Source organism: Mustela putorius, unplaced genomic scaffold, assembly GCF_011764305.1.
Source record: "Mustela putorius furo isolate JIRA1106 unplaced genomic scaffold, ASM1176430v1.1 tig00000487_pilon_pilon_pilon, whole genome shotgun sequence".
NCBI lineage: Eukaryota > Metazoa > Chordata > Mammalia > Carnivora > Mustelidae > Mustela > Mustela putorius.
In genome coordinates this window covers 7690277-7705253 of record NW_025421399.1, presented here as the reverse complement: position 1 = coordinate 7705253, position 14977 = coordinate 7690277, and the positions used below count along the sequence as shown (strand labels likewise).

At 47.1% G+C, this 14977-nt stretch overlaps 2 protein-coding genes and 1 long non-coding RNA gene across 4 annotated transcripts in view; 2 read left to right on the top strand and 1 right to left on the bottom strand.

Moving 5' to 3' along the window:
• Positions 1–1531, bottom strand: part of PSMD12 (proteasome 26S subunit, non-ATPase 12) — a 28831-nt gene extending 27300 nt beyond the window's left edge. The window contains exon 1 of the mRNA XM_004749124.3: positions 1333–1531. Within this exon, the coding sequence (XP_004749181.1) occupies positions 1333–1494 (162 nt within the window). The 5' untranslated portion in view covers positions 1495–1531. The remainder of the gene's footprint in view (positions 1–1332) is intronic.
• Positions 1532–1617: 86 nt separating this feature from the next.
• Positions 1618–9296, top strand: LOC106005492. The gene is made up of 4 exons (XR_001178885.1): positions 1618–1686; positions 1847–1942; positions 5898–6026; positions 8956–9296. It is a non-coding gene; the product is annotated as an uncharacterized LOC106005492 (long non-coding RNA).
• Positions 9297–13712: 4416 nt separating this feature from the next.
• PITPNC1 (phosphatidylinositol transfer protein cytoplasmic 1) overlaps positions 13713–14977 on the top strand; it is a 255033-nt gene continuing 253768 nt past the window's right edge. Inside the window, exon 1 of one of the 2 annotated variants that reach the window (XM_004749126.3) lies at positions 13713–14705. In XM_004749126.3, coding sequence (XP_004749183.1) covers positions 14658–14705 — 48 coding nt within the window. In that variant the 5' untranslated portion in view covers positions 13713–14657. The remainder of the gene's footprint in view (positions 14706–14977) is intronic. The other variant, XM_004749129.3, reaches the window with a different exon arrangement.

The following is a 14977-nucleotide window of genomic DNA, read 5'->3' as shown; positions in this document are numbered from 1 at the left end:
TCCTCCTGTCCCTGAATTTATTATTTATTTATTTTTTAAAAGATTTTATTTATTTAACAGAGAGAGATCACAAGTAGGCAGAGAGGCAGAGAGAGAGGAGGAAGCAGGCTCCCTGCTGAGCAAAGAGCCCGATGCGGGGCTCGATCCCAGGACCCTGGGATCATTGACCTGAGCCAAAGGCAGAGGCTTTAACCCACCGAGCCACCCAGGTGCCCCTGTCCCTGAATTTAGTATACTTAAGTACATTTATGCAGTAAGTATCTTAAGGGACAAAAACAACTCTACTAGTACATGCATCCCAGGTGAATAGCAGTAAATATTTGTGGCTGGATTGATCAAGAAATTTAATGAGGTCTGAGCGTAAGGATTCTTGGCAACAGCCCATGATGGGAGTTGATTTAACAACCATCCAAACCCTAGTCAGACAAACCTAGTTTTGAACCCCCCGTGATATTACTAACCATAACATTCCACAAGAATCTCCCCACCTTGGTTTCTCTCTATGTAAAATGATACATAAATTTCCCTGGCACATGGTGGGGGAAATAGGATCAAGTAAAATTTCTGTTCCAGGGGAGATAAGCAGTTGGGCTAAACCACGGTTCATGACCTCCCCTAATGAGGTTATTCTGCACTTCTGTGACTGTCTTTACTTCTGCAGTTCCCGTTCCTGGGACGATTCCTCCCTATCCCAATCTTCTTGAGGGCCCAATAAAACATCAACTTCTCTGTAAAACCTTGCCCTATCCCACCAGTAAGAAAGAACAGCTTCCTTCTCTGTGTTCTAATGGCACGCTTACACCTGTGTGACACTCATCACCCTGCCTGACTCGACTAATTCGTGATGTATACGAACTTCTTAATGGCAGGACTCCTGAGCTAATCACCCTCGTCCTATCATTTTACTACCCCTTCTCCTGGCCAAAAGCCAGGAACATCCCATGATCCATAAAGAACTTAACACAAATTTGATTCAGCAAGAGCATCAGAACTCAACTCTCTCATCTAGCCTGAGCGCTAAAGCGGCCTGAAAGCCTGGGAAACTACTAAAATAAACGTTACAGAGTACCAAGAAAAAGCAAAAAGTACTATGGGGCCCCAACTCCTCCGGGAAGTGGCCATCTCTCCTGGGGAGGGTTTGGGAAGCTGTATGCACTAGCATACTCCCGCTGCGGCGCGGACCTGGGATCTGCTACTCAAGCAGGCCCAACTCGGGCTCGGCAGGCAGTGGGGGACGCGCCCTCCAACCAGCAGGCCCCCTGAGGCCTAAGCAAGCTCCGCGCCGTGACTCAGCCCTTGGCGCCCGCCAACAGCCAGCCGGCCTCCCCTCACCTTGGCCAGCTTCTCGCACTCCGGCAGTCGCTGATCCACCGTGGCGCTGTAGTCCACCTCCATCTTGACGATGCGCCCATCAGCCCGCTCCGAGCCGCCGTCCGCCATGGTCCCTGCCTGAACGTCCCTAGATGTCCCCCTGCTCCGGCCACCACTCGTCATCCACACCGGAAGCCGCCTGCGCACCCGCTCAGGCAGCGCGTCGGGAGCCCGCGCGAAGGACCCCACGAGGCCCCCTGCGCTGGCCGCCAGTCGGGCACTGCCGCGGGCAGCCCTGGGAGGCGGGGTTAGGGGCGGGGTTGGGGCGGGGGCTCACCCTCGCCGCTGCTGCTGCTCACGTCCGGTTTTGTCTCGGTGAGTTTTTGTCCCAGATTTGCGGTGAGGAAAACTAGTGTCACAGAATAGATCGCCCCGTACAGTCTTACATTCCTGCTTTGAAATATTATTTCTCAGAACTGTAGTCAAGTTGCTTAACTTTTGTTGGATCTCACTGTTCTCATCTCTGCATGGGCAGGCTGAAATAAACCCTAAAGAGAGAAGTTCTAAAGTTTCATCTGGTTGAAAGTCTTGGTGGTTTAATCTGTGGCACCTCTCAGACCTCAGAGAGAAGGTATGACAGCCGTTCGGTGATAAAACAAGTATTTTTTGTTTGTTTGTTTATTTTCATTTTTACTATAATCCGCTATGTGAATAAGAAGAGTCTTTAGAAAGACATGTTATTGGCTTTCTCTGTAGGACTCTGGTGAGCATCAAGCGAGATCATGTATATGCGAGGTTATTTCAATTTTTAAGGACCGTCCAAGTTAGCACCATCTGGGTCCGTATTAAAAAGTTTAGGGTGAAGGGGCACCTGGGTGGCTCAGTGGGTTAAAGCCTCTGCCTCTGGCTCAGGGCATGATCTCAGGGTCCCCAGATCGAGCCCCACATCGGGCTCTCTGCTCAGCAGGGAGCCTGCTTCCCCTTCTCTCTCTCTCTGCCTGCCTCTCTGCCTACTTGTGATCTCTGTCAAATAAATAAATAAAATCTTAAAAAAAAAAAAGTTGAGGATGTTTGAAAGTGAGGTCAAACTGTCAGCAGTAGCCTCCCATGCGAATGGGAAATCTTGGAACGGTCTACCTGTTAGTGAATTTAATCAGCACCAGCATCCCTTTCCAAATGCTGAATAGACCTTGTTTTGTGGTGGTGGTGGTGGTTTGTTTTTACTGTCCTGTAATCAAAGTCATGGATGCTATAACCCATCTGCACACATAATTAAAAACAAGAACAAAACATCCTAGCTGTGATGTTGTGATGTGAAGGAGAAGCACTGCAAAATAGCAGAAGAACATGCATGTGAAAATACAAAGGTAAGGAGTGCCTAGCTGGCGCAGTCCAAGGAGCGTGCAACTCTTGATCTCAGGGTAGTGAGTTCCATTCCCACCTCGAGTGTAGAGATTACTTAAGTAAATAAATAAATAAAACTTCAAAATATAAAGGCTAAATTTGTCTACCATAGGAGATAACAAAAAGTAGTCATTTGCTTATACATGTATATAACAACAAAGCAAAATCTGCAATAGGTATGTTTTCATTGGTTCCCCATGCATCATAAGGGCTCACTGTGGGTGGCATGATTTTTCCAAACTGGTGTACAACTTCTTAGTAAAGTTCTGTCTATATGAAAGTACAGTCTTCCATTGTTTCTCACATAGGAGAATTCTTAGAAATTTTTGGTGCTGGGGTGCCTTGGGGGTGCAGTTGTTTGAGTGTCCCACTTTTTATTTATTTATTTGTTTGACAGATAGGGAGGAAGCAGGCTCCCTGCCGAGCAGATGTGGGGCTCGATCCCAGGACCCTGGGACCATGACCTGAGCCAAAGGCAGAGGCTTTAACCCACTGAGCCACCCAGGCGCCCCTGAGCGTCCCACTTTTGATTTCTGTTCCAGTCATGATCTTGGGGTCGTGAGATCCAGCACCAGGTTGGGCTCCATGCTAAGTGGGAAGTCTACTTGAGATTCTCTCCCTCTGCCCCTTCTACACGCCTCTCACACACGTGTGCTTTCTCTCTCAGATAAATGAATCTTTAAAAAAAAATTTTAATGTATATTAAAACATCAGAAAAGAGCTTAGCATATGTGAAATGGAGTTAGAGGGGCACCTGCTTCCTCCTCTCTCTCTGCCTGCCTCTCTGCCTACTTGTGATCTCTGTCTGTCAAATAAATAAATAAAATCTTAAAAAAAAAAAGAAAAAAGAAATGGAGTTAGAGTCTAGGCCTCAGACACATAAATAAGTGTCTGGCAGGATGTGAAAAGTCAGGTGGAATGCGGGACAATATTTTACTGTGCAGGTTTGCTGCATTATTGTTGTCCAGCATCCCAGTTACAGACTGATAACTCCCTTTCCCCCCAATGATTGTGACAATCTGAAATGCCCACAGAAATTTCTAGAACACACGCTAGGAACCAGAACTGCTGAGACACACACTAGGCTAAGATGTTTCCGGGCTCTATATTCAAGTGTGCACTTGCTTTGATAGATACCAGGTTTTTGGAGGTCTACATTTTGGGTGAAGAGTGCAAAAAGACAAAAAGGAACCAAGGTGTAATGGAGTAAATGGATTAGTGGTTTCCAGGACTCAAAAAATAAGAGAGGGTTTAAGAAAGAGGCTAATAGGTAGAAGAAAACTCTGGTTGGCTGTCAACACCAAACTGAAGCCCTTCCTCACTGGGCTTAGAGGTAACAGAAAATGAAAGCACATTGAAATCTAAGGAAAAGCTTGCAAAGGAAAGAAACAAAAAAAGTGAAGTAAAGAAGAATCTCAGTAAAAGTCTGGACAACGGTTATAGAAAATAGATAAGGTACTGTTATGTAGGTAGATTCTTTATAAAATCCTTTATTTAGGGGATTCTGACATTGTAAGCAAGAATTTAGTTTCAGAAGAGAAAATTAGCAAAGAATAAGGAAACTGGGGGCACCTGCCTTCAGCTCCGGTCATGATCCCAGAGTCCTGGAATCGAGCCCCGCATCAAGCTCTCTGCTCATTGGGGAGCCTGCTTCCTCCTCTCTCTCTCTGCCTGCCTCTCTGCCTACTTGTGATCTCTGTCTGACAAATAAATAAATAAAATCTTTTAAAAAAAAAAAAAAGAAGAAGAAGGAATCTGAAAGGTAGAAACGAAACCTTTATAGAAACATAAAGATAGATGGAAGTTAAGAGGGACACACTCTTTGGGTCATCTGGCTGGCTCAGTCCCCAGTCCGCAGTCCTCAGTCGAGGTCCAGAGTTCAAGCCCCATGTTGGGCTGAGAGATATAAAAAATAAAAAAGATTGGGGTCACGAGTTCAAGCCTCACTTGGACAGTAGAGATGACTTAAAAATGAGTAACAATGAAATAAAAGAAGAAAAGATGGACATGCTTTTTAAACTGAATGAATTTTTTTCTTCCTCATTCTTGAAGCCTCCTCCTCCCCTTCCCCTTCATTTGTCTTTCTGTAGAATCCTTTGTTCCAGGAATTCCTTACCAGTATTGACATCCTGCTGACCTCAATGTATACTTAGTAACAGACTCATGGCCAGTGCCAGCGCTGGTCATGAGACCACCTTGAAGACGTGACCTACCCAGCTGGCAGCATGGACCAGATTCCTATCAAAACCGCCCCGATCCTGTATTTTCCTATAAAACCCCTCAGCCTTTATACCCCAGGCAGGCTTGCAGTCTTTGGAGCCATTAGTCGGCTGCAGCCTCCATTGCCAGGCAAAGTAATAAACTCTTCCTTCTGTAAGCCCAAACTCTGTCTTCGAGTTACTGCTCCAGAGCACAGAGGTCTGTTCTCCACAACAGAGAGAAATACTGATTGAAAAAAGATGGTAATGTATATCATGATGCTAATTATTTGAACTCGTGGGTCTCTCTCTATTTTTTTTTTTTTGAAGATTTTATTTATTTGTCAGAGAGAGCGAGCGAGAGCGAGCACAGGCAGACAGAGTGGAAGGCAGAGTCAGACGGAGAAGCAGGCTCCCTGCGGAGCAAGGAGCCCAATATGGGACTCGATCCCAGGACGCTGGGATCATGACCTGAGCCGAAGGCAGCTGCTTAACCAACTGAGCCACCCAGGCGTCCCTATATATTTTTTTAAATATTTTATTTATTTATTTGACAGAGACAGATCACAAGTAGGCAGAGAGGCAGGCAGAGAGAGAGAGGAAGAAGCAGGCTCCCCGCTGAGCAGAGAGCCCAATGTGGGACTCGATCCCAGGACTCTGAGATCATGACCTGAGCCGAAGGCAGAGGCTTTAACCCACTGAGCCACCCAGGTGCCCCCGTGGGTCTCTATATTAAAAACTATGTTTGTTTTCATATTTGGCATGTCCGACATGTTCAACTTATTGACCATGCACACATTGGACCCAAAGTTCCCACCTTTGTGAACATTCGAATGGGGGTTCGGGAGGTGGCAGAAAATAAACTTGTAAATAGGGAGCTGGGGTGATGGGGAGTGGGATGTGATCAGGGAAGGCCGACTAGTGAGCCAAGACCTGCAGTAAATAAGAGGATTTTTTTTTTCCCTATGTAATCTCTACCCCCAGCCTGGGGCTCGAACTCCCAACCCTGAGACCAAGCATGACATGCTTCACAGTCTGAGCAAGACTCCAGGAACGGAGTCTTGCAGATTGGGGAAGAAGATTGCTGGTGGAGGCGAGAGCACGAACCCTAAGGTGAGAGCAATCAGATCACCCCAGCTTGTCTGAAGGCCAGAATGAGTGAGGGCAAGAGTTGCAGGAGATGAAGTTTTGACCGTTATAAAGGCTTGGTTTTTAATCTGAATAAAATAGGAAGCCAGTAGGGGTTTTAGGCAAAGGAGCAGCATGAGCTGACTTACACAGTGGATCATTCTGGCTGCTGTGTGGTGACTAGGTTGAACAGAAGCTGGGAAGTTATTGCAAGAATTTAGGAGGAAAATGATGGGGGCTTGGACGAAGGTACGAGAAAGGGCTAGATCCTGGAGATAACCTGAAGATAGAGCCAAGATCAGATTTGCTATTGACCGTGGGGGTAGAGAGAGGTCAAATATGTCCACAAGATTTTTGGCTGAGTGTCTGGAAAGATGGGGTTGCCACTGACCAAGAAGGAGCAGTTTAGGGATAAGCAAATTGGACAGAACAGGACAGAAAACCAGTTTTGGCTATGTTAAGTTCGAGGGCCCTACTGGGTATCCAGTGACAATACTGAAAAGGCAAATGCATATACAGGCGTCAAATTAAGAGGAGTCCTTTGGGCTAGAGGTTTGAATTTAGGAGTCCTTAACATATTGATTGCATCGAAAGCCAAGAGGCTTACATTACAGAAATGTTCCTGAAATGTGTGTGAAACACTTGTTTTTATAAATGGCTTCTTTTAAAGGCCGTGAGAGGGGCCCTGGCTGGCTGTGGGAGGGGAATTCCACTCTTGATCTTGGAGTCATGAGTTTGAGCCCCAGGGTCAGCGTGCAGATACTTAAATAAATAAAAACGTAAAAAGAAAATAAAGGCAGGGCGTCTCGGTGGCTCAGTAGGGTTAAGCCTCTGCCTTCGGCTCAGGTCATGATCTCAGGATCCTGGGATTGAGCCCCGCATCCGGCTCTCTGCTCAGCAGGGAGTCGGCTTCCTCCTCTCTCTCTCGGCCTGCCTCTCTGCCTGCTTGTGATCTCTCTTCCTGTTAAATAAATAAGTAAAATCTTTAAAAAAAAAAAAAAAAGAAAGAAAGAAAAAAAAGAAAATGAAGGCAATGGGAGAACTTGGTATTTTCAAGTCTGTTGTAAATCATTTACAAAGAAAATTATATGTATTTTATCTTTTGAGTAGATCATGGACTTGTGTTAGAATTATTTCAGATCAGGTACCATTATATCAAGTGAATAAAAAGAATCATGGCGTTCATCTTCTCTTGCTGCTGTCAAAAATAATCATGTACTTAGTGGCTCAAAACTGCAGAGGTTGATTCTCTCCCAATCTGGAGCCCAGAAGTCTGACGTTGGTATTACTGGGCGGAAATCCAGGTATGGCAGGGAGTCTCTAGGGGACAATCCCTTCCTTATCTCTTCCAGCTTCCAGTGCTTGTGAGTGTTCCTTGGTTCATAGCTTCATCAAGCCAATCTCTGCCTTCACGGTCACAATGCTTTCTCCTCTTCTGTGTGTATCAGTCTTCCTTTGCCTTTCTCTTATGTACACTAATGATTGTATTTTGGGCCCATCCAGATAATCCAGATTAATTTTCTCTTTTCAAAGTCCTCAATTTTTTTTTTTTAAGATTTTATTTATTTATTTGACAGAGATCACAAGTAGGCAGAGAAGCAGGCAGAGAGAGAGGAGGAAGCAGGCTCCCTGCTGAGCAGAGAGCCCGAAGCGGGGCTCGATCCCAGGACCCTGGGATCATGACCTGAGCCCAAGGCAGAGGCTTTAGCTCACTGAGCCACCCAGGCACTCCTCAAAGTCTTTAATTTTTTAAAAAAAGATTTTATTTATTCATTTGAGAGAGAGAGAGAGGCAGAGAGAGCACAGGCAGGGGAAGAGGCTGAGGTAGAGGCAGGAGCAGACTTCCCGCTGAGCTGGGTGCCGGACATGGGGCTCAATCCCAGGACCTGGAGACCATGACCGAAGCTGAAGGCAAACGCTTAACCATCTGAGCCACCCAGGTGCCCCTCAAAGTCTTTAACTTCATCATATCATATCTTTGTTTGTTTGTTTTTCTTTCTTTTTATTCTTAAGTAATCTCTATAGTTAACGTGAGGCTTGAACTCACAACCCAAACAAGATCAAGAGTCACGTGCCCTACTGGCCGAGCCAGTTAGGCAACCCCCCCAAAGATCCATTTTCTAATAAGATAACATTTTCAGTTTCTGGGGTTTAGGACCTGATACCTCTGGGGGCCATTAGTTAGCCTAATTACAATCACCTAAGCAATTGTTAAACAGGGTTTTTGATATAAATGACTACATATTCTTTGTGTGTGTGTGTGTGTGTGTGGACCTTAATGATTTTATAGAAAATTAAAGACACACAAATCAGTTCTTCCATTATTAGTACATACTTTTTTTTTTTTAAAGATTTTATTTATTTATTCGAGAAAGCGAGAAAGAGCAGTGGGGAGGAGCAGAAGGAGAGGAAAAGAGGGAGAAGCAGATTCCCTGCTGAGCAGGGAGCCCATCCTGGGACTCAATCCCAAGACCCAGAGATGAAAACCTGAGGGGAAGGCAGCCGCTTAATCAACGAAGCCACCCAGGTGCCCCACTACATAAGCTTACTAGCAAACATAACTCCCTTTTTTCTCTCTGGTAATACTTAAAATAGCCCACAAAAAGTCAAATATCATGCTATCTCTACGGTACAGCATAGCTAAGAAATACTATTTCCCGGGGAACCCAGTGGGCTCAGTCAGGAGGGTATGAGACTCTTGATCTTGGGGTTGTTGCCTTGAGCCCCACATTGGCGGTAGAGATAACTTAAAAATAAAATGTTTTAAAACCCCCCACTATTTCCAGATCTGTGTTATCATTTGTTGATAATAGGTCAAATATGCTTTGGCATTAAGTAGCTATAATCAGTTATCATTGCACAGGTGCCTCCTTTTATTTATTTATTTGTAAATACTTCTGTATTTATTTGTCAGAGAGAGAGAGCACGCACAAACGGGGCAGCAGCTGGGCGGAAGGAGCAGACTCCCTGCTGAGCAGAGAACCCTATGCTGGACTCCATCCCAGGACCCTGGGATCATGACCCTGGCTGAAGGCATATGATTAATTAACTGAGCCACCCAGATGTCCCCCCCCTTTTTTTTAGGTGCCTCCTTTTAAAGGACACTCAGGATCAAGGACAGTGTCTTCTTTCATCACTAAAACTTGTTTCCAGTGAGTATAGGTTACGTATGGTCTCCTAATTTATCTCAGAATATTCTAGTGTTTTGCCAATTTCTATAAAAACAGAAAATACAATAAAACTTTGATAAATTTATTAGTAGCTTATTTGTTTAAAAAAAAAAAGACAAAGCTAGACCTTTGGTCACAGAACTTCCAAGTTTTTTTTCTGTGTGAAGCAATTTATACCACATCATTGTCAATTAATTTTTATTTTATGAGCTCACAAGCAATTATATATTAAAGGCATTCTTTGTATTTAATAGAGTCTTGATAAATGGGTCTACACATAAGAATTGCCTTGGGACTTTCTGTTTGTTGTTGCATTAAGAATGAATATGTCATTTGCTTAGTACCTAACAAGGTCAGACACCCAGGGGTTTAAAACACACACACACACACACACACACACACAGACTTTGCTGGAATTAAATAATATTTAATAAAAGTTAATTTCAAAGGATCACATTTGGTTTTCAAAAAATAACCCTTAAAAGGGGAGCATTGACATGGTCACCCGAAGAAACCTGCAAAAGCTTCCAGTGTCCAAAGCCGGAACAATTTGAGCAACAAAACTAACAGAGTATTGACTTGTTATTCAAAGTGTAATAAATATGTGTGAGTCCAACAGATATAAATAAATAACTGAATGAATAAATAAATGAGGGAGAAGAGGACAATCTCACAGAATTCCGTATTACATATGTAGATACTCTCTCCTCAGGAGGCAGGCTGAATTCCCTTCCCTCGATTGTGGGCTGGACATAATGACCCACTTCCGAAGAAAAGAGAATAGAAAAGTAAAAAAACTTCCTTTGTGAAAAAGTTGGCAGACATGACCTTCACCAAGTGATCAAGGTTACAGTCAAGCCTTCAACAGGGGCTACTTTGGTCATGGAAGGCAGATCATGGGAATGAGAAGGCACATCTTTATATCACTGTGATGTAATAGTTTTATCCTTCTCTCCTTAGACCTAATTTTGATGAGTTGGAAGTCAGTGTCTTCTTGGAGTAACTAAACATTTAGATAAGTAATGAATGTTACAGTAATACAGTGGTTCTCCACTGTAGGAGTTCATCCCTCCCTATGCACCCCCAGATTCGGCAGTGTATGTGTCTGTGTGGGGGGGGGTGCTGATATTTAGTGGGTAGAGACCAGGAATGCTGCTAAACATAGTACAGTGACCACAAGTGAATTATCTGGCACAGAGTGTTAGTAGCTCTGAGACTGAGAACCTGAAACTAATTATATACATACACCTAACAGATGTTTATTGGGTACCTACACTACCCCTATACCAGGATACATTTTCCCGATGATACAGAGAGGACATGGTCTGTCTTCTCTGGAAGCTTAAAATCATGTCTACAATTAGAAAACAGGGGGACTATTTTAGCACCATATACCACATTTTCTAAATAAAGGTCACACTTGCATGCAAACAGGAACCAGAATGAGTAGTCCAGATAAGTGTTCCAGGTTGTCTAGAAAGGTAAAGAGTTGTCTAGAACAGCTCTGTGTAAGAGTTGGGACTTTCGGTGGCCTTTGATAAATCCACAGGCCTTATACACAGTGAGCAGGAAAGAGGAAGATGGAAAGAACTGTAATATTTTAGAGATTCCAGGGATATTCTAGGAATGAAACAGGATCTGAATAGTCACCAAGACTGTTGGTACACGCTTCTTTCAGATGCTACTCACAGAGTGGGTCATAGTTTTTTCACACAAACGGAGAAGAGGTTTCAGTGTGGGGGGATGGGTGCATCATCAGAATCCAGGTGAAACCGATGGATAGAAAAAGCTCCTTAGATGATTGATTTTGAAGGGGACCTCCCCCATCTCGCCTTCTGAGAATCCTTGCCTTCACAGATCGTCACTTATCTGGCGGTATCGGCTGTCACAGACGTGTGTAGGCTAATACTCTTTTCCTTCTGCTCAGATCATTCCTCACTGATAACTACTTTTTCCAAACTTTTTGCCCTTTGCGCCCCACGCCCATTTTTAAAATATGTGGTGATCAGTAGCTGGATTATATCATTGTTAATGGATCATTACTACTCTTCTTTTTTTTTTTTTAAGATTTTATTTATTTATTTGACAGAGAGATCACAAGTAGGCAGAGAGGCAGGCAGAGAGAGAGGAAGGTAAGCAGGCTCCCTGCTGAGCAGAGACCCCCCCGATGTGGGGATGCGGGACTCGATCCCGGGACCCTGAAATCATGACCTGAGCCGAAAGCAGAGGCCTTAACCCACTGAACCACCCAGGCGCCCCCATTACTACTCTTCTTAATGATGAATAGCAGCACCTTCAAAGCTCTTTGGAAGTAGGTATTGGAGATTCCACTGGTTGAAAAGAAACAATTCTTGCCAGACTCTGGCTGAAGGGGGGGGGGGGGACTTCAAACACTTTAAGCCACGCATCCGACCAGTAGATGGCGCACTCTCCCCTTTGTGTGAATGAGTTATGAATGAATAAGCTCTCCCTTTGCCCTCCCCTCCCCCAAGCGTTGTTGTAGTGAAAACCAATCTGTCCTCAAGTCCTTACCGAATCTTTAAAAAATTCATCGTCTTTTCTTTCGGGGCAGTTTAATGCAGACCCTCCCCATCTGTCTTCTATGGTCTTCTAATACTCCTGCTTCTGGTATCCTTCTGTCCTCTCCCTTCCAACACTGCCATCAGAAATCACTTTTCCAAAACAGATTGCTGAAAAAATGGTGTCCTGGGGGAATGGAGCGAGGGAGGCAATGGCGGGAGAAGGGTCAAGGGTAAAGTGGAAACCTTCTCCCGCCAACAGATTGGTCTCACCTGGTTGCAGTGAGGGTGGGGGAGGACAGGTAACCGACTAGCAGGGGAAAGGTACATTCAGAGTCTTGCTCTCCCTGCCAAGGAATTTTGACTGGCTCGGTAGGCCACAGAGAGTGAGTGTGAGGTTCTAAAGGTGGCAGGATTAGAGCTGTGCTTGAACAAGATTAATGTGACCAGGCACGCGGATGGGCTCAGTGAAAAGGAAGTTTAGGCAGCCTCGCAGAGTCAAGAGAGAAGCACATAGAGCCTGATTTGCCATCTGGGAAATGAGGAGAGGTAGTTCCTCAACCACAATAAGAATTTCAGTAAACACAGTTACAGAATCAACCTCGGGAAACATCTAGGAAGCTAGGAATATATCTACAGGGCTCTGCTGTCCTGTGCGTGTGTATGTGTGGCTTAGCCAGTGCATTGCCTAGCTGCCTTTGCGGAGGATCGGGCGCCAGAAAGCGAAACCACTACACTTGTTTTCAAGTAAGAAGTAGGGAAAAAAGGAAAAACAGCTTGAGCTTCTTTCCGTATCACAGGCTTTCAATGTGTTATTATTCACCACTACAGTGTCAGATTTAGATTTTTCCACCTCGAGGAATTCGGTTTAGCTTTAATTAGTTGCTGTGAATATTTCTGAGCCAACTCTGGGAAGCATTTATCTAGAGAATAGTTTTCCCTAAAATATAAGCTGGATATAGGGAGTTGTTTTTCTGTAAGGCTTTGTATCATGTTCACACAGTTATAAATTCTCTCCAGCCATCTGCGTGATTTTCGCCACGGCCCACCAGAGTTCCACTGGTTATTTCTTTATTAATCATAATTTTAAATACTATAATATGGAGACCATCTGGAGCACCATCCAAGCTCCATGAGTAGCTGCAGGGCTGCACCGCACACATATTTTTCTGAGAAAAGATGATGTTTGCAGGTTATTCTGCATAGAGGCAAACGAGGCATTTTTCATCCAGCAACTTTTCAGAAAAACAAGCTTAAAAATACCAGACAAATGAAAAACAGACTTCAGCAGTTACTTGCAGCTTCCTGAGTAACTGAAGAATGTGCCTCTTGTGGTTAAAATGAGGGATCTGTTTAATATGGATGAAGTACCAACACTCCAGGCATTTTCATTGACATTTCACTGTGACTTTTTGAACTTAGGAGTGCGGACAGGAAAACGTCCTTTTACTGCCCCGAGAAGCCTGCGGTCGGACAGCAGAGCAGGCCAGGAGAGCTGGAAAGGCGACCTCCGCCTCACGTTCCCTCTGGTCCGGGGGGGCTTCCTTTTCTTCCACGCTGTGGCACTTCCCAGTTATCCAGGATTCGCTCTCCGAAACCGGTCAGGAAACCAGGCAAGAGTTGGGTCTCAGGCACCCAAAACCCATCGCCTCTCCAGCACTGGGTGTGCTCCCCGGACCAAAGTGAAAACGCTCTGTAAAGACCTTCTCCAAAGGTCAAGAAACAAGGATGCACCTGGAAACCAGAAGCTACGCGGGCGGGGGGGGGGGCGGGCAGAGCACCCTTGGCACCCAGGGAACGTCTAGAGAACAGATTCCGAGGGTAAAGGAGCCAGGGAAGCCCCCTTTCCCGATCCTCGTCGCCAGGGCCGGCCGGGCTCGGCTCCGGGGCAGCCCTGCCGTCTGGCAGGAGCCGGGGAGAGACATGCTGTTTTGTTTAAATCCTCCACATTCTTTGCCATTTCCCCATTGGCCGGATGGGGCTACCCTCCCCACCGCGGCCGCTGCTGATGTCAGCCTCGCTGGCGCTCGCTCCTCCCGCACCCACCTCCCCGGCCCGAGGCACACTGCAGCTCCGCGCGGACTCTCCGGCCCCGGCGCGGTGGCTGCAAACTCGCGGGCACGCACGGCGCGCGGGGAGCCGAGGGACTCGGGGGAGGGGACGTGCGCGGAAGGCGCCAGCTTCCTATCGCCCGCCCCTCGCCGCCGCGAGCTCAGGTTGGAGGAACCCCGGGCCCTAGCCCGACTGAGCCGGGCGGCGGCAGCGGCGGCGGCTTCCTTTTTCTCCCGCTGCGAGCCCTGGAGCGCCTCGGGGACCGGCCCTAAAAAGAGCAGGAAATCTTGTTTACCGCCCGGGGAGAGGAGTCGATCAAGCCTTTGTCTGGAAAGTCAGCATCTCCAGCTCCGGCTGCAATGTGTTCCTGGTGACATTAGCATTGGCAGACCCGCCGGAGAAGGGGGGGGGGGGTCGTCAGGTTCATGTCTGCTTTCGGAGGCGGATCGAGCGGGTGACTTTTGTGCATTCATTTTAATTTTCGGAAATCTCTCTTTTTATCTCCCCGGCCCGCCAGCGGGCATGTCCTGATCCGGCGGCCGCTCCTACCGCCCGGGGCTACCGATCTGAGCGGTTCCCAGCGGGTCTCCCTCCTCCCTCCCTGGTCCCTCCCAGACTTTCCAACACCGCGTTCCGGGAGGACCGAGCTCGGCGAGGAAGAAGGCGGGGGAGCCCCGAACACCAGGACCCGAACCTTGACATGCTCTCCGGCGGAGGGGAGGAAAACAGGAGCTGAGCGCACCGCCGGGGCTGCTTCGCCGGCCGGCTCCGAGCGCAGGGCTCCGGGCGCCCTGCCCTGCGCCTGGGCGGCAGCTTTGTTGGTTTGGGGGGCGCCCCCCCGCTTCCCGCCCCAGGGGCGCGCGGCCGGCAGGACCATGCTGCTGAAGGAATACCGGATCTGCATGCCGCTCACCGTGGACGAGGTAAGCGCCGCGCCGGGCCCGGCCTCGCCCGCTCCCGGCCCCCAGCCTCAGGGCGCCGCATACCCCGCTGCCGCCTCCAGGTCGGCGGGTCCTCTGCGGGCGGCAGGGAAACCCTGCTGGAGCATTACCTCCCAAGCCAGAAGGCTGGAGGGAAGGAAAGAGGGGAGTTGCTGTTTCCACTTGTCACCCCAGCGGGGGAGGGCGGCGTTGGGTGGGGCGGTAGACTCTAGGTGGAGTCTTGGGGGGTCGCCCAGAGCCCTTATTCCTGGGGA